At 39.3% G+C, this 23,598-nt stretch overlaps 1 protein-coding gene across 1 annotated transcript in view; it reads right to left on the bottom strand.

Annotated features, from left to right (window-relative positions):
- The window catches only part of ZNF704 (zinc finger protein 704), a 207,001-nt gene that overhangs the window by 153,652 nt on the left and 29,751 nt on the right, over window positions 1-23,598 (bottom strand). Inside the window, exon 2 of the mRNA XM_082675153.1 lies at window positions 8,362-8,603. Coding sequence (XP_082531279.1) covers window positions 8,362-8,603 — 242 coding nt within the window. The remainder of the gene's footprint in view (window positions 1-8,361; window positions 8,604-23,598) is intronic.

Here is a 23,598-nt window from a genome sequence, read left to right as displayed (position 1 = left end):
AAGGCCAGCAGGGCTTACTTTCAGGAGAGCCAGAGGGCTGGAGAAATAGAGACTCCACTCTTAAAGGGCGCACACAAAATCTCACACATTCTTGGACCCAGAGCAGAAGCAGTAGTTTGAAAGAAGCCTGAGTCAGACCTACCTGCTGATCTTGGAGAGACTCCCTGAGAGGCAGGAGGCATCTAGAGCTCAGCGTGGGGACACAGACACTGGTAGCAACCATTCTGAGAGCTCATTCTACCAAAAGGACATTGGGGCTGGCAAGTGTCACTTTGGAATCCTCCCTCGAGCATGTTAGCACCAGGACCTTGCTTGCCTCACCCACCAGCCTGCAGGCATCAGTACTGGGACACCTCAGGCCAAGTAGCTAGCTGGGCAGGGACAGAGCCCCACCCACAAGCAGGCGGGCTTCTTTAAGACCCCCGAACCCACAGCTGCCCCAGGACCCAGCCCTGTCTACCAGAGGGCCCAAGACCTGAAACTAGGCCTAGAATCCCCCAGGGTCCCACAGCCAGCCATCTCCACAGCTGGCCCTGCCCACTGGCAGGCTGATACCAACCCCTGGACTCACAGGGCCCTGGCTCCACACTGGACCCACAACCTGGCTCCACCTACTAATGGGCTGGCACTAGCCCTGGGACCAGCCTCACCCACCAGTGGACAAGGCATCAGCCCCAACACCCTCTGGGCCCTGGCCACACAGAGTAAACTTAAGAAAATAAAAATCATATCCAGAATCTTTTCTGACCACAACGCCATGAGACTAGAAATCAACTACAAGGAAAAAACCGCAAGAACACAAACACATGAAGGCTAAACAATATGCGACTAAACAACCAACGGATCACTAAAGAAATCAAAGAAAATTTAAAAATACCTGGAGGCAAATGAAAATGAAAACATAATGATCCCAAATCTATGCGAAGCAGCAAAAACAGTTCTAAGAGGGAAGTTTACAGTGATACAAGCCCACCTCAGGAACAAGAAAACCTCAAAGAAACAACCTAACCTTACACTTAAAGGAATTAGAAAAACAAACAAAACCCAGTTAGTAGAAGGAAAGAAATGATAAAGATCAGAGCAGAAATAAATGAAATAGAGACAAAAAAACTAAGAGCTGGTTCTTTGAACAGATAAACAAAATTAATAAACCTTTACTCAGATTCATCAAGAAAAAAGGAGACAGGGCCCAAGTCAATAAAATCAGAAATTAAAAAGGAGAAGTTACAACTGACACCACAGAAGTACAAAAGATCATAAAAGATTACCATGAACAATTATATGCCAATAAAATATTTGCAAATGATATATCCAACAAGGGGTTAATATCCAAAATAAACAAAGAACTCATTGAACTCAGTATCAAAAGTTGCCCAACAACCCTATTAAAAATTGGGCAGAGGAACTGATTACACATTTTTCCAAAGAAGACATACGGACGGCCAACATACATATGAAAGGATGCTCAACATCAGAGATCATCAGGAAAATGCAAATCAAAACCACAATGAGATATCACTTCATACCTGTCAGAACGGCTATTATCAAAAAGGCAAGAAATAACAAGTGTTGGTAAAGATGTGGAGAAAAGGAAACCCTTGTGCAGTGTTGGTGGGAATGTAAACTGTTACAGCCACTATGGAGAACAGTATGGAAATTCCTCAAAAAATTAAAAATAGAACTGCCATAAGATCCAGTAATTCCACTCCTGGGTATTTTTCCGATGAGAAAACAAACACTAATTCAAAAAGATATATGCACCCTGTGTGCATTGCAGCATTGTTTACACTAGCCAGGATATGGAAGCAACATAAGTGCCCATCAATAGATAGATGGATGAAGAAGATATCACACACACACACTGGAATATTACACAGCCATAAAAAAGAATGGAATCTTGCCATTTGTGACAACATGGATGGGCCTAGAGGGTATCATGCTAAGTGAAATAAGTCACAGAGAAAGAAAAATACTGTATGATTTCACTTATATGTAAAATCTAGAAAACAAAACAAATGAACAAATATAACAAAACAGAAATAGCTATAGATACAGAGAAAAAAACAGGTGATTGCCAGAGCAGGGCCGGGGGGAAGAGGAAAGAAATAGGTAAGGGAGAATAAGAGGTACAAACTTCCAGTTACAAAATAAATGAGTCACAGATATTCAATATGCAGTGTAGGGAATACAGTCAAAAACTATGTAATGTCTTAGTATGGTGACAGATAATAACCAGACTTATCACAGTGATCATTTTGAAATGTACAGAAATATTCAATCACTCTGTCATGTAGTAAGAACTAACATTGTGCTGTAGGTCAATTATACTTCAAAAACAAACTCTCTCATAGAAAAAGAGATCAGATTTGTGGTTACCCAGAGGCAGGTAGTTGGGGAGGGAGAATTAGATGAAGGCAATCAAAAGGTACAAACTTCCACGTATAAGATAAATAAGTGCTAGGGATGTAATGTACAACATGATAAATATAATTAACACTGTTGTATGTTATATATGAAAGCTAAGAAAGCAAACCCTAAGAGTTCTCATCCCAAGGAAAGGTAATTTTATATTTATTTAATGTATCTATATGAGATGATAGATGTTCTCTAAACTTATTGTGCTAATCACTAGATTTCTAATCATTTCATGATGTAAGTCAAATCATTATGCTGTACATCTTAACTTATACAGTGCTGTATGTCAATTATATCTTAATAAAACTGGAAGAAAAAAGATTACCAAAAAAAATTAAATATTATTTAGAACAGTATCTAAAAAAATAAAGTACTTACAAATTAAGTTAACAAAATAATGCAAGATCTAAGCACTGAAAACTACAAATGCTACTGAGAAGAGTAAAAGAACTGGGTGAATGTAAAGACATATTCTGTCTATAAATTGGAAGATTTGATGTTTTTATGATATCAATTCACCCTAAACTGACCTATAGATTCAAATGTAATAATTAAAATTCCAATAGGCTTTTTTGAAGGGTAGAAAATGGTAGAATATTCTAAAATCTATATGGAAATCCAGCAAACCTAGAAAGATACGTTTAAAAAAGCAGAACAAGGTTGGCATACTCATACTACCTACTATCAAGACTTACTACAAAGAAAAAAAGACTTACTATAGCAATCAAGAGGGACCTAGAGTCTGTCATACAGAGTGAAGTAAGTCAGAAAGAGAAAAACAAATATCATATGCTAACACATATATATATGGAATCTAAAAAAAAATGGTTCTGATGAACCTAGGGGCAGGACAGGAATAAAGACACAGACGTAGAGAATGGACTTGAGGACATGGGGAGGGGGAAGGGTAAGCTGGGATGAAGTGAGAGAGTAACACTGACATATATACACTACCAAATGTAAAACAGATAGCTAGTGGGAAGCAGCTGCAGAGCACAGGGATATCTGCTCAGTGCTTTGTGACCACCTAGAGGGGTGGGATAAGGAGGGTGGGAGGGAGACGCAAGAGGGAGGGGATACGGGGATATATGTATGCCTATAGCTGATTCACTTTGTTGTACGGCAGAAACTAACACAACATTGTAAAGCAATTATACTCCAATAAAGATGTTAAAAAAAAAGAGACTGTAGTACTGGCATAAGGATAGACACACAGATACAGAACAGAGGAGAGTCCAGAGCTAGACACGCACATATATGGTTAGTTGATTTTGAAAAAGATGTCAAGGTAATGCAATGGGGAAAGGATAATCTGTCCAACAACTGTAACAACTGGATATCCATATGGGAAAATAAAAAGAAACCTCAATCCTTACCTATAACCAGGCAGAGTTAAAATGAGTAGAAAATTTCTCCTCCAAAAGTGGCTCTCCTGAGTCCTTTATGTTTTATTTTCTGGTACTTACAGGCTTTACCAACATGCCTAGTTTACCCATCAGGACAGGTCAAACACTGAAATGAGCATTACTTGGACTTTGAAAGAATCTGGTGTTACCAACGGTATTCAGTCAGGCCAATTCACAGAAGTCTCGTGCTACTGCAATAGCTTGGCACACATCCCAAGAATTGAACAATTCCTTCCGACTAGTTCTACGCCCTACATCCCTGGAAAAATCTTTAAATTCCCTACTCTGGATTTCAAATCTTTCTTTCTTTTCCCCAAATTTCCACCACTAAACTGGGCATGTTTCATTGATTATCTGGGCCCAGGCTCATCATCTTTTTCCAATGAGGCTAAAATACTGTCTTGGCTAATGGACCACTGAGCTCTGCCCACAGGAAATCTCTGACTGGCCTTTGTCTTTACTGACCTTGGCCTCCTATTCACTTCTTGGGCCAAACTACAGTATTGGATTTTCATTCTGGCTCAACTCTTCACACCCCCGTCTCTTTGTATTCCTCTCCTTATCCTCTTAAAGCTCATTTTCCTAACTCGCCATAGAGATCACTAAAGCTAGTATTTTCCCTGAAGATTAAAAAATACTTAAGATAACATGTTTATAATTAGTAACTCCTCATTTTCAATTCACAGTCTCTTTCGGAGGGAGCTGTTATCTTTTATAACCAGACATTACTAAATGAATAAGTGATGAAACCTTCAGAGAGGGGGATCAGTCATTTAAAGGCTGCTGTCCCCACTGTTAGCACTGACACGCCTCGTACAGGTCACCTCACGCCCCACCAAATTATTCCTCCTCCATAATCTTTAAAATTGGGAAGAATTTTTTTTCCATCAATGATAGATCTTTAGGTCCAAAGACGAACACTGCTCATTCACATGCTCTCTTACATACTCCTGTGCTCTTCCTATTTAGTTTTCTCCCCTGAAGAACCTGGAATAATTCAAGGGATATTTTGAGGACCTCACCTTATAATGCATTCACCCCTCTGCACCACCCCCCGCCTGCCCCCCACCGGAAACAAAAAAAGAAAAAAAACACTGTTTCTTCCTGAAATCAATCAAGCAACATCCCGTGGGTAAGTGGACTCTCTTGCATTAATATAACTCATGTAATTAATATAATGCAGGAGTCCTGGTGGCCTTGCGAGACAGTCTCAGACACTTCCATCCAGCCTTCCCTCACCCCTCTCCCTCACTGGGCTCAGACCTGCACCTTAGTCTGACTCACACCTCCTGCCTTCCCTGCCTCCACCCACCCCAGGTGTTTATCCTAATAAAACACTTGCACGTTCAATCCTATCTTGGCATTTGTCTTCTCAGATGACCCAGCCTGACACATCTGGATTAATAACTTACTTAAATTTATGTTTTCCTGAAACTAGCAGCTCTTAAGTGGGTCCTCAGAAAATGGGTAAAGAAACGGATTTTGTAATGCAGATCTCAGATACAGAGTTCCTCCTCTGTTCCATTTATCCCCATCTTGAAAAAGATACTAATAAAAGGGAATTAGGCTTTTAAATAGTTGTGTCACACTAACAACTTTCCTAATACTAAGAGGTTCTCCATTACATACAAATTCACCCAGTTCTAATGAGAAGAGAGCAAGTTATTTGATATTAACCACTTAGGTGTCTGGCTCTCTGATGGTAAGGTCCTGGAGGGTTAGCATGCTGCCTCATTCACTTTTTTACTGAGTACTGAGTTCATAGCAGGTACTCAATAAATGTCTATTGAATGGAGATGAAATCAGTAATGCTTAATTGCAGTGAGGTACAGTGATTAAAGAGGGGCGTGGTTCTCAGAACTTTCTAGGGATATGAAAAAACATATAAAATATACCCATTGTTTTCATTACACAAACCATAGAAAAAACTTCATATTTCATCCTACAAACCACAGAAAGTGAAGTTCAACAAAAATCCTGTTAGCTACAGTGGCAATAAGCAAAATATAAAGTGAGAAAGATTACAGAGAACTGCTTTTAAACCAATGAGGAGCTCTGCACCAGTCATACTCTATTCACCTAAAATCGTTGTCCTGCCCTTCTAAGAGCTGGCCAATACCTAATGTCTGGATTTAGAAGAGTAATAAGTTGCAATAACCATGTGGCTAGATATAGCGATACAGAATATGTATATGGGGTATATATAATACACGTGTGTTATATATGATATACTATATAAGATATAGATATAAAGGTTTACTCATACCAATATTCCCGTATACCCGTAGACTTACTCAAGCCTCATTATTTACGTACTGCCAACAGATATAACTATTTCTTCTAAAAAAAACAAAAAGAAAAATCCTGTATCTTCCTACATGTCAAGTAAAGGAGTAAACAAGTAAACAAAATATTGATCTATTTAGATGATAGTGGAAAGTTTACATTTACAAAATAACTTGATAACAGTAAAAGAAAATAGAACAGAAAGAGTGGAGAGTTAGATGAACTCCAGAACTTCTGATTCCTTCATCATCACTTTAAAAAAGAGTAATTTATTTCACCAACTGTTGGCATATTTGTGATAATTAAACTCTTACTACAGCAATGAAAATAAGTGTATTCGTGGAGATCTCAAACAATGAAGCTTTAACTAGTCTTTCCCATAACAGATTAACACATCTAAGCTATACCTTGTCATTGGGGAATTTTTGCTGCACATTAACTGGGTTTCCAATTAATTTCCCAATATTGTTTAAAGAACTCCATAATAACACTGGCTTGACTTTTAAGTGCACTCAGTGAATTTGAGAGGGAAGAAAGAATATTCCACACAACAGAGCCAGAAAAGGCAGAAAACATTTTTCTCCTTCCTCTCTTCATTATTTTCCCCAGAAACTACTGCAAGTGGGTAAAAATTAAAGAATAAAGATATACCTAAAACAATTGATGACAAGTTAAAATTATGAATTCCAGGTCTTCCAACATATAAAATGGTCTAATGAAAATTTTATGTAGAGTAAGTTCTACAGAATTGCAAGTTGGCCCTAAACTATGTAATATTGGGAAGTCTAATTCTTGCCCTACAGGCTTAGGAAAAAAATAAAACCATACCTCTTCACATTTCAAATGACATGTCATTTTACCTATGAGTCAACCAAATAACAGATATGAACTGAGGTGCCTACCAGGTTCAGGGCATGATAAGACATTTCATAATGAACCCCCAGTTACAGGAACTAATCCTAAAGAATTCAGCATGTACTTTATATGAACAAATGAGAAAAGCAAATAATTCCAAGTAGTTAAACAGAGGTAATGAATATATGAAAAGTTTCAATTAAAAGTTAAGGAAAATAAAGAGGCCTATAATTTTATAAAGTTTGACAAATTTGGTAAAAGAATAGAAAAATACGTATTTTTCTAGAGAAGATACTTTTGATTTCATATAAAAAGAAATGAAATTCTAATTACAAAAAGTGAATCAGTAGAAAAGGAACATTTATTCCTTTTCCAAAGATGCTATTTTCCTAGTTAGCTATCAGAAACCACTCAAACAAACGCAGAACTTCTCAAACAATTGCTTATGAAGTTTCATTATAGATGTTTTTTGGTATAAAATATATTTCACATATTAAAAATAAGCAAGCTTTCATGCTACAGCATCTCCTTTCTTTTCTTCATTCAACAAATATTTATTGAGCTCTTAATATATAATTCAACATGGTTCTAATACTAGGGCTACACCACTGAACAAGATGGACTAAAATCACGGCCAACATGGCACTTACTTTCTAGGTGAGATAAATGACAGGCAAGAAAATAAGTAAAAGGTCTAGCATGTATACTATTCCACTGTCATTCTGCCATAATATTGTCCTTTGGTTCAATGGCGCTGGATGTGGTTTAAATAGAATTACAATGTAATAAAAGCCTTTTAATATTTCAGATAAACTCTCTTGGCCCAGTTCTAAGCTAGATCTGTCTTAAAAGGATTACCATGATATAAACCTGGGATCACCAAACTTTTTCTATAATGAGTCACACATAAATATTTTAGGCTTTGCAGGCCATCTATGATCTATATCCCATATTCTACACTTATTTTTCCCTTTAAAAATGTAAAACTATTCTTATCTGGCAGGCCAAACAAAAACAGGCCAGGGGCTGAATCTGCCCTACAGCCATAGCTCTCCAACACCTGACCAAAAGATATGAGTATTCTTGCTTTTAAGTGGCTATGCTCAGTCATACATTTCATGTTTCTTTTATTTTTTTATATTTATTCTTTTGCTCTTGTTGTTCATTTGCCAAAATCTAATAAAACATTCTTTTCTAGAGCCACAGTAGTTCCAACTACTACAGCCTGAGTCAGTTCTGAAGAGCACGGCCACCTGCTCTATTTCACACAAGCAACAGAAAAATGTTCTTGGCAGAAAAACCTTCCTAAGTCTATACTTTAGAGAGATACGGCGGAGACTATACATGCTCTCCACTGACTTCCTGGAGCAGACACATATAAGGTCTAACGGTCCCTTACCTTGCTGGAGGAACGTCAATATTGGAAGAAACAACTTTTCGTTTTTGTTCAAGGAGACAGATGGAACGAGTGTTTTCTTTTTCATGGTCAAGGACTCGGTTGACTTTTTTGGTGTCTGCTGTTTTCACATCCTCCTCCATGGCCAAGGGGAACAAGTGTTGATGAGACAGTTTTTTACTAGAGTCACGTTTTAAGTCCTCTGGTTGAAATGTGAAGGCCATTTCCCGCTTAATGCTCCCCACCTGTGAAATGAAATGCAAAAATTCTTAGTCACCCAAAATATCAGCTTTGCATGACTATGTGCAGATGGCCATGACGGGAGACCACAGACTCTGCTGTCCCTGTTCATCTTGAAGATTTTATAGTTTAAATGGGAAAAAAGTCACACAGAAATCAAATAACTGACATTACAAAGTAATGCACAATTGAGGCACCACCTGTCATAATGCAAACAAGAAGCATCGCAAGCACAAGAAAAGCCTTTCAGATGTGCAAAAACTTCGAAGGCTTGAAAGCGTGAGACTTAGAAAAATCTAAAAATTTAAAACATTATTGTTTTCTCTTCTACAACTGAGAAAACTCAATTAAGTAAATAAATTCTTAAATATTTCATGCTGATTATGTTTAATGAAGAGAGCTATATAGATAAAATCAAGCCTTATATCTTTGACTAGGATACTGATCTTAACCACACTCTTTATCTAATGAAGAATTGTTTTTTATCCTTTATTTATAGCAGTTAAGATCTTAATGAAATCCTTCATTAGTATGACAATTAAAAAGTCATATTAATTTTTCTTATGATTTTTTACTAAATGCAATGGTGATTAAAGTTTAAGACTAATATGAATTTAGACCTCAAGGAATTAAAACTGGTTAAGGAAAATAAAGAGGCCTATAATTTTATAAAGTTTGACAAATTTGGTAGAAGAATAGAGAACTATGTATTTTTCTAGAGAAGATACTTTTGATTTCATATAAAAAGAAACGAAATTCTAATTACAAAAAGTGAATCGGTAGAAAAGGAACATTTCAGATTTTAGGACTGTGATGACTGAAAAAGGAGACTAAAGTTAAAAAAGAAAAAGCATTTTGTAATGTCATTGGTGCTGTAAATGAGGTCTGGAGTGAACTTGTTAAAGTCCTAAGTATACAAAGAAGAACCAGACTATCTGGCAACCCAGAGCCTCACTCATCAGCAGAGTATGTTTCAAAATATGTGCATCTATAAGACATTTCACAGGTCCAGAGACAGTCTCTCCCTTTCATGAAGTCAGTGTACATAGTCAGTAAAGCTTCACTCGCCCACTTAAATAGAGGATATGCTTATTTGTTTCTTTTTAATTTTAGTTAGGAGGAAAAGCACAAAGCATGTGATCAAACAGATTTAGAATAATAGGAGCTAAAGCCATAAACATACAGCATCTTCAGAATAAAATGAGAATATGTGGGCCCAGTAACAGCAGAGACTGGCAAAGTATGGTATTAATGACTAGAAACTCTCAGACTAAAGGAAAACTCTGAAGTATATGTGTGTTGGGAGTCACAGGACCTGCTCACATATGTATTCTTCCCGAGCCCAGGGATGACTTGTGCCTCAGGATTGCCTTGGCTGGAATGTATCTTTCACAAGAACACAGAGCCCTAAACTGAGCTCCCTGCTCTCCTTGGCCTGCACTTGTCAGGAAAAAGAGAGTATCTTCCATGGTGTTCCTGCCAGACCGAGCCCCAGCTCCACAGGACAATGGTCAGCCACCTGGGTCTACTTGCAACTCATTAAAGAGTTACCATATTTCTTAGAATGCACTAGTTAATGAAGCAAAGTAAGAGTCCAAGAAAAATGAGTGCTTTTAAGAGCTAACTGTTTAAATGACGTCGATACTCAATAGAAAGGAATAAGAAAATATTTCACACTTCTAAAATGCAATAAATTTTCAATAAAAACGTAGTTTGGAAAACTGACTAATGTAATTATAAATTTTTAAAATATCCATCACTAATCACTTTCAGTGCAACTTCTTCTGCCTGGAGGTGGAAGAGAGAGGGAGGCATTTTTTCCACCTCTAGAGCAGCTCATTCCCAGCGATGTTACAACAGGAATATGCCAAACGCCAGGCATGAAAGATGAAAACAAAGGCGTGGTTTTGATGATTATAAATAGTTTCTCCCTAAGTGTCAAGTGTTACAGTAATTAAATATTTAAGTAGGCATTAGTATTAAGTTGTAGCAATAACTGACATCCATACCTCCCTTGGGGTCAACTGGACTGGTTAAATGAATTCAATCCAAAGAGAGGAGGGTTGAGGGAGAACATTACAGAAAGTTTAGCTTTTAGCTCCAAATATTTGGGGAAAAAAGCCAGCATCTAAAGCAAATTAATACAAAGTAGAATAAACTTCCTATAGAAATGATATTATAATTGTATGTCATGCTCTTAGCTGAGACTTCATAATAAAATAAATTATGGTAATATTCAACAATGTAAGCTATAAATCTTCCATAATACATTCTAAACATAAAATTAATCTCTCAATAATAATCAGGAAATTTTAGCAATGTAATGAATTTCAAAGACTACTTAGCCCAGACTCCTTTTTAAAAGTGGAATTAAAATGAGTTAGAAATGATCAAAGAAGAGAAAAAAGTGTAGAGGTGAGCAAGAGACTTTAGATACTTTGAGTCATAGGTTCCACTGTTTGTAAGGCTGGTGGAAGGAGTGGGTCACAGGTGTAGATGTTCATTATATCACTATGCCTTAAATGTATATGTATATTACATGTTCTCTTTTTTAAATTTATTTTATTTAGTTATTTTTGGCTGCGTTGGGTCTTTATTGCTGTGCACAGGCTTTCTCTAGTTGCAGTGAGCGGGGGATACCCTTCGTTGTGGTGCGCGGGCTTCTCATTGCGGTGGCTTCTCTTGCTGCGGAGCACGGGCTCTAGGCGCGTGGGCCTCAGCAGTTGCAGCATGCGGGGTCAGTAGTTATGTCACTGGGGCCCTAGAGAGCAGGCTCAGTAGCTGTGGCGCACAGGTGTACTTGCTCCATGGCATGTGGGATCTTCCCGGACCAGGGAATCGAACCTGTGTCCCCTGCATTGGCAGGCGGATTCTTAACTACTGCGCCACCAGGGAAGCCCCTATAGTTTCTTTTTAATGTTCTTTTATTCATATCAGATATTATATTTAAAAATATTTTTTAAAAGGAGAGTACACGGAGAGAAGAGAATGGAGCAAGTATATGAAGTCAAATCTTAAGACATGGGCTCAGAAATGGCCCAGAGAAATAGGGTGGTGGCTGGGTCGGATGCTGGACAAAGGAGAATGCTCTAAGATGGGAGGTAATAGAGCACATTTGAATGCTGAGGCAGGATGGAAAGGAAGGGATGAGTGAGGGTTTGGAGGAGGAGTAAAAGGGGGCAGTCATTGCACCTCCAGCAGATCAGCCGAGGAAAGCAGATAAAGGAAGATATGAGCCCATTTATATGAGATTTCCGGAAAAGGCAAATCCATAAAGACACAAAGCAGACCGGTGATTGCCTGGGGCTGGGGTTGAGAGCAGGAACTGATTGCAAACGGGCACCGGAGAACTTTTTGCCATGATGGAAATGTTCTGGAACTAGACTGTAGTGATTTGTACAATGCTATGAATTTATCAAAAATCCCTGAACTGTATTCTTACAATGGGATGAATATTATGGTATGTAAATTATACCTCGATAGTACTGTTGATTTAAAAAAAAAAAAAGGAAAGGAGGAAAGAACCAAACCAGGAGTAACTGGTGTAGAAAGTATATTCCCCAAGAACCACCTGGACCAGAAACTGGGAAACGGTGCCACAAAGAGGCAGCCACGAGGTGCTTGACAACCCAGGCTGCTGCAAGTAGCTGTGCTGTTATACCCTGCGCACAAGAAAGATCAGCTAAAATCCAGTCCCCACTCAAGCCAGGTCCCCAGGCCTCTTCACCCATGGAAAAGGGACATTTTTCTAATTCATCCACCCGGAGAAGAATTTTTTGTACTTCATCTGCCCAGAGAGGGCACTCTTACTTATTTTTTTCCCAACTTGCACAATGCCCTGGTGACAAAAGGAAACCCTTCTGGTGATCTGCAGGGCCTGGGCCGAGTTAGCTTCCTTCCTTGAAGCCGATATCAATTAATGATGTGACTCACATGAGCTGATATTTTTGTTAAAAGAAAAGTTGGGGAAATCTGAGAAATCTCTCTGTGAAACAGCTCAAGGGGAGGCAAAGGTTCAACAATAGAAGACAACCAGAGAAAACAAACAAATGCCCCAAATCTAGAAGCCCTAGGTGGCAAATAATGAAGAAAAAACAGCAAAACTCTTAACCAGGAATTTCGAGGAGAAAATACAAGGCAGAGGTTTGGGAATAATCTTAGTCTAGATTTTTTTTAAAGTGTCTCCTGCATGAGGAAGGGTTAATCTGACTGTATCCCACAGTGACAAGACTGTAAATTGGAAGGCAGTAGAATATGATTCTGGTTGTCAAATTTCAAGATGGACATTGACAAATCGGAATAAACACAGCAGGGTGATCAGGATGACAAAGGATCTTATTGGGAGAAATCTGGGCATATTTCATCTAAAAAACAGAAGGTTTAAGGCCCCCATAGCTTCTCTTAAATACGTGTTAGAGCCCTTTTGAAGAGGAATTTGAGTTCCGTGCTCCTCCGGAACCAGGATCAGTGGTGCCCACTCTTGCTTCTGGCTGACCGCATTCTGACCTTATGGTTTACTCTCTCTTCCTCTTTTCTTCTCACTCTTCCACCACACTGTGAATGAGACATTTTGTATCTATAAGAAAGATTTACTACTTTTTACTTGACTGTGATTTCATGGACTCATAATCTGTTAAGCAGGTGGAATCTCAGAGACTACCTAGTCTCACATAAACATTTTATTTTGCACTATTCCTATAGAATCTGAATGCACTTTTCATTTTTTCAAATGTTCATTTACTACAAAATATATGCTTGTTGTTAAAATTTCAGTAAAAATGTGTATAAAATAAAATGGGGACAGTTTTCTATTCTTCCCCACCCTCAGGTCTAACCCCTAGAAAGAATAGCTTTTAACAATTTACTGCAAAACTTCAACTTACTTAAAAGGCATTAAATACCTATCTGTGTATATATACTGTCTGGAGTGTCTAAACATGAATGTGCTTATACTGCATGTATTGCTCTGCAATACACAATAAATCATGGGCATCTTTTCATGTTAGTTGTACTATATTAAAAATTTTTGAATACTATAACATTTCACAGGATCATATTTTTTAACCCATCCCTTCCTCACAGACATTGAGGTATTTTTCAATTTTTCATCGTTAAACATAATGCCACAATGAATATCCTTGTTGTATGTATGCATGTACCTTTATACTTGTGCAAGCATTTTTGCAGGAAAACGTGGAGGTTCGAATTGCTGACTCAACCAACCAAAATTTTCTTTATGGGGGAACAAACTATGGAACGCCCATACAATGGACTTAACCATGAAGTCACTAAAAAGAAGGGCATCAGAATAAATCCACAATCTATTAAGAGGAACACATTTGCTCATGATCTACTAAGAGAAACAGGTAAGTTGCAGACTCGCATGTTAGGCGTGATTTCACTGCTTTTCAAAAACAAAGTAGTTTGCTAAAAAGCTACACACCTTCTGGGCCAAGAAGGTTCTTCTACTTCTTTTCTTGTATAATTAGATACACGCGTACACACATACAGACACACACACACAACTTCCAAGTGGTGAGATTATGGGGGATTTTTTTACTTTTTTAAGGTTTTCAAATTTTAAAAATTAATACAAAGAGAATTTTTTAGAGGTTCACAAAAAGTAGGAGGAATAATCCTCCGTGCTGGTCAACATATGAGGGAACTGGCACTCTCAACACCTGTTGGTAGGGATATACATGTTGAAGGAGGACAGCATGGCAAAAGGCAGCGAATTTAATGGTGCACCCCTCTGATTTAGCAATTCTACATCTAAGGGGAAAAAAATTACCTAGAAAAGCACACAAGAATATTTAGCACAGAATTTCTTACAATATTAAAAAAATGCAAATTCCCTAAACATCCATCAATAAATTTGGGGTTAAATATGAACAAATAAAATGTATAGTTAAAAACAAAGATATATTTCTTTATTTATTGAAATGGAAGGACATTTAATACATTAATTGAAAAAAGGAAATCCAAATGAGTTTATGCAATATAATCTCGGGGAGGAGGGATGTATATATATAAAGAGGAAAACAATTCTGAAAGGACATTCCAAAATGTTAAGAATGGTTCTCCTTGGAAGCAGAATTACAGTCCAATTTTGCAATTTTTACAATGTTCGTGTATAGTTTGGTATTTTAAAATTTATAAAGTTATTCTGTTATTAAAAAAATCCACATCATTTTTACATAATTAAGTTTCTCAAGAATCTGGCATTTATATAACTAATACCTTTTTCTTCTACTTAGCTTTCAGTTACTAGTATATATGCACATACTAAAGGGGAAAAATGAATTACTTAAAATGATCCATCCAACTGCACTATTACTTTCCTTGCTTACCAGCACCTCTCAGCTATACTGTATTACAAGCACTACCATTGAATTCCTTCTTCCTACCCAACACAGAAGCCCTTCAATAGCACATCACAGACACACGCTTTATCCAGTGTAATTTCCTGCAAGGGGACAAAGCTTGAGCTAACTGACAAATAAAACTCAAAATTTTTATTCCAACGAACAGCTTTTGTTTTCCTAAATGAAGATAAACAGCCTAACTGTAAATATGATATACTGGGGAAAATTGCAATTTTTTAAACAAGAAGTTAACAGTATCTATTTCAATCCTGAATTTCTCTAAATGGTGTCCTTTGTAAACTGGACTGAAGCTCGTCAGCTTTTCTCAATACAAAAACATCTGGTTTCCATAGGAGGATTCTAACAGCACATCAGAAAACAGAATGGCTTCTAGCATCAGTCCACTTGCTTGGTCAATCCTTCCTTCTGTCTACACTCAAGTGCATTCCAAGCTACCTTAATCCCAACACCCTCCCCATGAATATACGGTAATAAGATGCCAAAACGCATGTGTCAACACTCACTCTTGGAAACCGTCCTCACTTACTCATCTCAACCCAATAAGATTTGAGGAATTGGCTCTGGAGATTAACTGGATTTCCAGGAATAATCTGCAAAAAGTCAACCCATTTGCCTTCTGGGGCTTTCTGAATAGTAAGAAAGTAGTATAGAAATTTTGGAAAAGGAAATGAAATTCAGGCCACAGCAAAAACCACTCTCGGAGAGCGAGCCACGGGAGGCAAGTGAATGGTCCATTTGGCCAAGCAACGCTTTAAGACTCTTGCATTCACCAGGCAACCACACAGTCCCAGCTGACAAACTATAAGAGAATTTTCCCTATTTCAGGTTGTGTTTCCCCACCTTAGGATTTATTTTTTAAACTTGCTTTCAAAACACATAAATATACATATTTAGTACAGATGACAATGACACGCCAACTACAGTGTGGAGCACGTAATCAGACTCCCAGAATTTGAAACATGCTACAAAAGAAGCAAAGGTTATGTTAATAATAGGAACAATTGATTTTTAAGTTAATTTAAAATATTACTACTAAGGGTCATGCTCAAAGAAAGACCAGACTCTTGAGTCGACTGACAAAGACTGTGTCCAAAAACAGTCAACAGAACTTTACTCATCACTTCAAATTAAATGCTTCAAATTTCATGCTATGTACACAGAAAAATAAGTTGGATGGCAAATCTATCCAGTCCTAATGAATAGCTGTAGTAGAAACACTTTAAAAATAATTGCTTCCAATTGCTAGCCCCTTGATTATATTATTCCCTTAGCCCTCTGAAAACAATGAAGTGTTTTTTGACTGCTTTACCCTCAAGTTTATTATCTCTCTATACCAAGACAGAGTAACTAGCTGGTGAAAATCATTCTGGTTTGCTGGTGTGATGATGGTGCGAGAAGTAAAACTCAGCACGACAGTGCCGAGACCCTCACTGTGATGGCAGCCACACAGCTACACTACCGCAGCGATCAGTGTTGTTAACGCCGGGTTTACTACAGCACGTTTCACCTCTAATATCTTGACGGTTTAATATTCAACAAAGCATGACTTGGTTTGCCTAATGGCAGATGAGTCAGACACACATTTAGGAAAGTTATTGCAAACATTTTTGGTGGACGACTACTTGGCTGAAGTTTCAAGCCTTCTATTAACATGATGCAAGTGAGAACAAACTGCGTATTTTAAAAAATCCTTTCTAAAATCCTGAATGGAAATACCTATTTCTATAAAGTTCAATATTAACTTCAAGCCGGGCTAAAGTCACCTGTGTATTTTTTCCAACCAGGTGTAAGGAGAGAGAGGAAATATCAATAGGGATCTACCTCACTGGATTTAACTTTAGTATAGAGAATTTTGAACTTAATACAGTAATTAGGTATTCCATTTATTTTACATAAGTCAGAGTTTAATTCAACCAATCACACCCAGTCATGTGAAAACCCTGTGGCCTTTACCTTCAGAATATATCCAGAATCCAGTCACTTCTTATCACCTCCACAGTTACCATCTTGGTCAAGCCACCATTATCTCTTGCCTGAATGTGTACAATAGTCTCCTCCCTGGATCCCTGTCTCCTTCCTTGCCATGCCTTTCCCACCCCCCAGTTCCTTCTGAATAACAGTAGCCACCTTGTCCCTTACCAACCAGAGTCAGATCATGCCCCTCCCCAGCTCAGCACCCTCCAGTGGCTCCCCATTTGACAAAGAATAAAAGCCAAGGTCCTTGCGGTGGCCTCCAAGGCCCCATTTGGTTTGGCCCCCCCAAATCCTTCTTTTTACCCTCTCCTACTTCCTGCCTCCCCTCTTACCTCTCCCTCGACCCTTGCTGGCCTTGAGCAGGCCAGGCACACCCCTGCCTCAGGCCTTCTCACTGGCTGCCCCATCTCCCAGGACTGTTCTTCCTTCATATCAATACATCCACACTGCTGGCTTCCTCACCCTTTCAGCCTTTGTTCAAACATCTCTTTCTCAGTGAAGCCAACTCTGACCCTCCTATATAAATTGCAGTGCGCATCTCCCACTCTTCATCTCCCATATTCTATTCTACTGTTGTTCTACAGCACTTACAACAAACTGCATAATTTATTATCTATTATGTTTATTGTCCAGGCTGCATTGCCAGAATCTTGCTCTACGAGGGTAGTTTTATTTTGTGTACTGATGTTTCCAGTACCTGGAAGAGTCTCTGAAACAGAGGGTGCCCTCAATAGGCATTTAGGGAGTCAATAAATGAATGCAGTTTTAGGTGATTATATGTGCTATAGGGTAGCACCTACTAATAAAATCTGAGGAGGATGGATGCCAAGTTCCTGGACCTGCAAAGAGTGGGGTCATAGTCAATAGAAATTTCCTAAGCTACCAAGAAGGAAAGAGTGAATTGTGCTATAATTTGGAGAAGAGGTGAGAAGTAATTACAGGATGGCCTATATTACTCCTTTCCTTATCAAGTGTTGAATTTTATTTCATGGAGGATTTTATCTCCAGGAATGCGATCTTTATTGTATAATAAAATCTATAAAGAAAATAGGGTTTGTTTTACTTTTAAATTAAGGGACTCTGAACTTTCCTTCTACAAATATCACCCAGTTAATCCAGGACAAACCTGTAGAGAGATAAGGCAGAATTTCACAACCAAGTCACATTTATAAAGTTCTATAATTTTCAAAACTCCTGGGGAGTGGAGATTCCTATAAGGGGCAGGACATGGAGCAGTCTGGTCCCCAGGGATGCCCAGAAACACTTCCCACACCTATCTGAGGCTCATAGCAAATCCAGGCCACTTATTCTCCCAATCAATTCTAACATTTATAGTCAAGAATAACAATATAGGGCTTCCCTGGTGGCGCAGTGGTTGAGGGTCCGCCTGCCGATGCAGGGGACACGGGTTCGTGCCCTGGTCCGGGAAGATCCCACATGCCGCGGAGCGGCTGGGCCTGTGAGCCATGGCCGCTGAGCCTGCGCGTCCGGAGCCTGTGCTCCGCAACGGGAGAGGCCACAGCAGTGAGAGGCCCGCGTACGGCAAAAAAAATAAAAATAAAAATAATAACAATATGAAATTCAATGTCATCTTTCATTTCTTCCACATTTGGTTCATAGTAACTATTTCTGATGATAGGGTTTGGGTCCCACCTGAAGTATTTTCTTAGAAGTTTCTTTCTGAAGGAGAACAGATAGCTGTTTTGCTGAGGGGCAGCTAACCTATGGAAGACTTGTCCATACCAATTGCTGTGACTGCCACATAGAGCCCACGATTGCCACTGCCCACCACCACTGCCAGGAGGACCGGGGCCCCTGGGCACAAAACAGGCATCACTGTCTCTGACCTTTCCTCATTGTAATTTCGCCCCAGGCGAATCTCACAGTCTCCTCTCACTGGAACCTTCCTCTGCCCATCACACGAAACAGAGAGCTACTCTGGAGACTGTATACTTCACAGAGCCTCTTCCGTGGCCGCCTACTGGAGCCCATCCCCATCTCCCTGAAGTCTCCTCTCCTCCCCTACTGAGGGTCTCTGAGCAACCTTGTCCCCACCTGGCCTGAATCCTAGGCACAAACATACACAGCAAAAAAGAAGAGATTCTTGGCAATTCAAGCAATGTGTTTGAGTTCATTTTCTTCATGGGTTTATATGGTTGTTTGCCATTGACCTGGGAATCAAACGAGACTTTAAAACATGATTTTTCTGACCAAACCACACATTTCCCAGAAGTGGTTAGAACAGAACTTTTTGGTAAGTTTGAGAATGTACTCCTGATACGTATAAATTAAAGGACAAATCAGTTCTCGAAAAGGACAATGCACAATTTCTCTGGGCACAAACAGGACCAAGAAAATCCTTTCTTTCAAAAACCTAATCTGAGAGACCAGAAACTGATGTCAATTAGTGCTGGTGGCTCGGAGTGACAGCATGGGTGACCAGGTCAGGCCACGGGCATGTGAGAAAGTAGAGGAAACCAGGAAAGAGTGAGGAACACTTTGGAGAGAAATAGGAACAGAGGGCAGGAAAGTCCTCAGACCAGGCGTCTGACAGCTGCCTCATCCCCCCGCCCCCCAAGTCCTTGTCCACCCTGAGCCTGAGTGGACTGTCTGTAGGTCGCCTCTGTGCCTGGACACCTGCATCTCCCGTCTCATTATCAGAATCTCTGCGCCCCCCCCCCACCTTTCTTTTTTTGCAAAACCTGAGCTGGTTTCAACTTCTTGCAACAAAAAGAGTTGGACTAACTAACCCAATGCCTTGAATTCCTCTGGCAATAAGAACTATAAATGCAGCATTTCCAGTTCATCGGTGGTTGCCACAGGCTAACACAACTTCTTTAATGTTCAGAGCAGATTAAGAAGCAGCTTTTAAGTAAAAAAGAATTGTCAGTTGCTAAGTGTTCTTCCTTAAATATACATTTTATTTAAATACAATTTGTCATTCCTTTGTGCAGTAAACAGCAGGTGAAATTAAGAACTCAAGTTGAAAGCTAATGAATTCACATTTTAGCTTGCATGTGGCTCTTAATTCACAGACAGCCAATTACTTCTACTAGCTGCACAGATGACTAAATAAAATCTGCTAATAAATGCAGCTAGAGTGTATTCAAGAAATTAAACAGTACATATTAGAATAAATCTGTAAATCTGCTTATCATAAATTTAGTTCTTTAGAATAAAGGTCCAACAGGTGTATGAGAGAGTAGGTGGAAACATGAGAGAGAAATACGTTCCACTTCAACACAGTCCTTCATAAGAAGGTAGATGGCTCAACGGAAGAGCTGGGCTAACCCATGACAATGAGCTTTAGGAAGACCTTAAGATAGAAAGGTGTGCTCGTGGGGTTTCAGTCTGGTCACGATCCTTCCTGCCTGCCTTGCTGGCCGTGGACTTCAGGCTTGCTTAGCCAGCTATAATAAATAAGCAAATGTGTGCCTGTATGTGTGTGTGCATGCATGTACGTACAAATGAAAAAATACAACACACATACACACACCCACACATACCTCCTAGCAGTTCTGCTCCTGCTAGAACCCTGACTGATACAATATAAAACTTGTATAAGGTAGTCATGCTTCCCCTAGACCTCTCCTCTAGTGGTCCAGATGCTACTTAGACGCAGAGAACAAGTTTTGCTCAGTTTTGTATCCCAGACACCTGATGTATGCACACTTGGCACATTCGAGGTGCTTGGTAAATGTTTGCTTAACTAATGTAATTAAGTGATGATAAGACAGCAATGGGGCCAGCCTATAGGAGCCGAAAGGAAGACTTGTAAAATCTGGAGACAGAAGTGATTCCATACTCACAATACTCTGAAGTATACAGAAGACAATAACAACAGCAAAAGTAGTAGGAATAATAACAATGGCCACATTTATTAAACCCTTACTAAGTACAAGACACTGCATTAAAATTTCTTCATATACATTATTTCATTCCAGTCCCAAAAAATCCTAAGAGGAAGATCTTATTAACCAAACTTTATAGGTAAGAAAACTATAGATAAGAAAACTAAAACTAAAATTACTACGTAACTGACTCGAGGTCTCATAGGTCTTTGCCCTCATTGCTCTCTCCTCTCTACTGGATACTTCCCATCAGCAATCAAACATTCTCCAATATCCCCTATCTTTAAAAAAAGAACCCACCTTATTTGGACCTCTGATCCTCCTCAACTACTGCACCTCTGCTGTATTCCCTGTTGAAGTCGAGTTATCAGTAGAGATGTGTACATGAGCTGTCTTCACTCCCTGCCTCCTATTTACTCTTCAGCTTATTGTCATTGATTTCTACTTCCTCCAAAACAAAAAGAGATCATGCTTTTGCTAGAGTCACAGTGAACTATACAGAGTATATCACTAAATGTAATAAATACATACTTTAAAATTTCCATTCTCTCAGTACTAAACACAACTAGCCTCCTTGAAGCACCATCTTCTCTTGGCTTTATGATAGCAAGACCAGTGCCAATTTTTTTTTTTTTTTTTTTGCGGTACGCGGGCCTCTCACTGTTGTGGCCTCTCCCGTTGCAGAGCACAGGCTCCGGACGCGCAGGCTCAGCGGCCATGGCTCACGGGCCCAGCCGCTCCGCGGCATGTGGGATCTTCCCGGACTGGGGCACGAACCCGTGTCCCCTGCATCGGCAGGCGTACGCTCAACCACTGTGCCACCAGGGAAGCCCCAGTGCCAATTCTTATTTGCAGAGCAAGACAACAGACTCTTTAAGAACCCTGGAGAGTCAGGCTGGGATGTTCAACTGCACAGAGCCGGGAGGAAGGTCTGACCACATCCCAAGTCTGAACTAGCAGAAGTACCACACGACAACAGGTACCGAAAGCTACAACTTCCACAACAGATGCTCCTGCAGAGCCAGGAAACTCTGACACTGTGTTTTGCCAGAAGGTCGATTCTGTACATGGCTACCCCTCACTGCCTTATTTGTGCCTAGTCACATGCCTCAGGTGGGTGCATTGCTTTGACAGAACCTAAGTCACACAGAATTCTAGCTGCAAGGTATCTGGGAAGTTCCAGCTACAGCAGCACAGAAAAATAATATACGAAGGGGATACAGAGGTGTTGAACGAGCCAATGTACAGTATTGCCATGCCACCACACGTTTCCGGATTTCTGTCTTTTTTTTCTTTGCAGCCTCCTCTATCTGCTACCCCCAACACATATTTTTAATCTATGTACTTTTCTCTGTTTTTATTGCCACCATCATTTTTTTTTTGGACTACTACAATAACTTCTGGTCTAATCTACCCACTTCTACTCTTAACTTCTCAGAATGTTATTGAGAGAATAAAATAAGAAAGAAGATTTCATAATTTTAACATACCATTTAAAAATTAATGCTAATAAACTAGTGTTCTTAGTTATAGCTATAAAACTTTTAAAAACATCATTTAATTAGGCAACTACCTATGTGATACAACTTGAAGATGCCATAAAGATACCTGGTTGAGATATACGTTCCAATGGCTAAGAATGCCAGAAATATTATCAATAGGGTTAAATCATAGGGTTCATTATATCATTAACCCAGCATCCTTGGTTAAACTATAACTAAACCAGGAAAAGGAGTCTATGTTTGTTGTGAAATCATGTACAACTGAAATCAAATCCCAGTCCTGCCACTTGCTAGGTAGTTGATCTGGGGAAAGTTTATTAACCTGTCTGCACTTCAAGGTCTGGTCCTCACCTATAACACAGGGATGATAGGTTGGTAGAAAGGACCAAAGGGGAATATCTAGTAAAGTGACTGATGCACGGTAAATAGACATCATTTCTCTCTGGCAATACCTTACTGAGAATTAGTTTGTGAGACTAGTTAATATCCAGTGTGCTGGGAAGTGAAAGACAAAGTACTGTAGCAATCTGACACAGGTTTAGTGCATCAGAGGACACGCAAACATACAAAAACAGGAGGTTCCGGTGGGGGAGATGGGGCTCTGCTCAGAGAGAAGAGTTTGGGTCACCAGGGACAGCTAGAGGTAGGTAAGGCTTCTGGAAGCCTTGAGTGGGAAACGGGTCATAAGAAAAATAGAAATAGCAAAAAAAAAAAAAAAAAAAAAACCCAGGAAGAGATAACGAAACCCATCTCTCCCTTAGAAGTTTTGCCTGGAGTGAGCCCAGTGGGGTGCCATCAGTGTCTCTGACCATATGGTCCAAACCATCCCACTTCTTCAACTCTAACCTTACTCAGGAACGCACAGGAAGGGCAGGATGAAGGAAGAGGAAGTGTTCAGTGATAGCACATCATCCCTTGCTCTGCTCTACATCCCAAACCTCGTTCAACAACAGTAGCAATCTTCTTCACATCAATAGGATCCTGCACAAGTCTCCCTAACAGACACAGAGGGCAAGCCTACGAGCTAGAAAACATGCCAAATAGAGGTTCACCTTCTCACCTGCAGACATCTGCTTTCATCTTCAACTCAAGAAATGAGCAAAAAGACAACTCTACTTTGGCTGTTGCTAAAACGTATCTCGTATATTAAAACGTATCTATGGCTGTTTACTGCTGCAAATCATATGGAAGAAAATTTTTTAAAAATATTTAGCCTATGGATTAATTCAATTTATAGTTTTTTTTTAAAAAACAGGAGCTTTGTGTTAGTATAAACTTTACTAAGTT

This window comes from Grampus griseus, assembly GCF_964374135.1.
Source record: "Grampus griseus genome assembly, chromosome: 17".
Lineage (NCBI taxonomy): Eukaryota > Metazoa > Chordata > Mammalia > Artiodactyla > Delphinidae > Grampus > Grampus griseus.
This window is presented reverse-complemented; position numbering and strand designations above follow the sequence as displayed.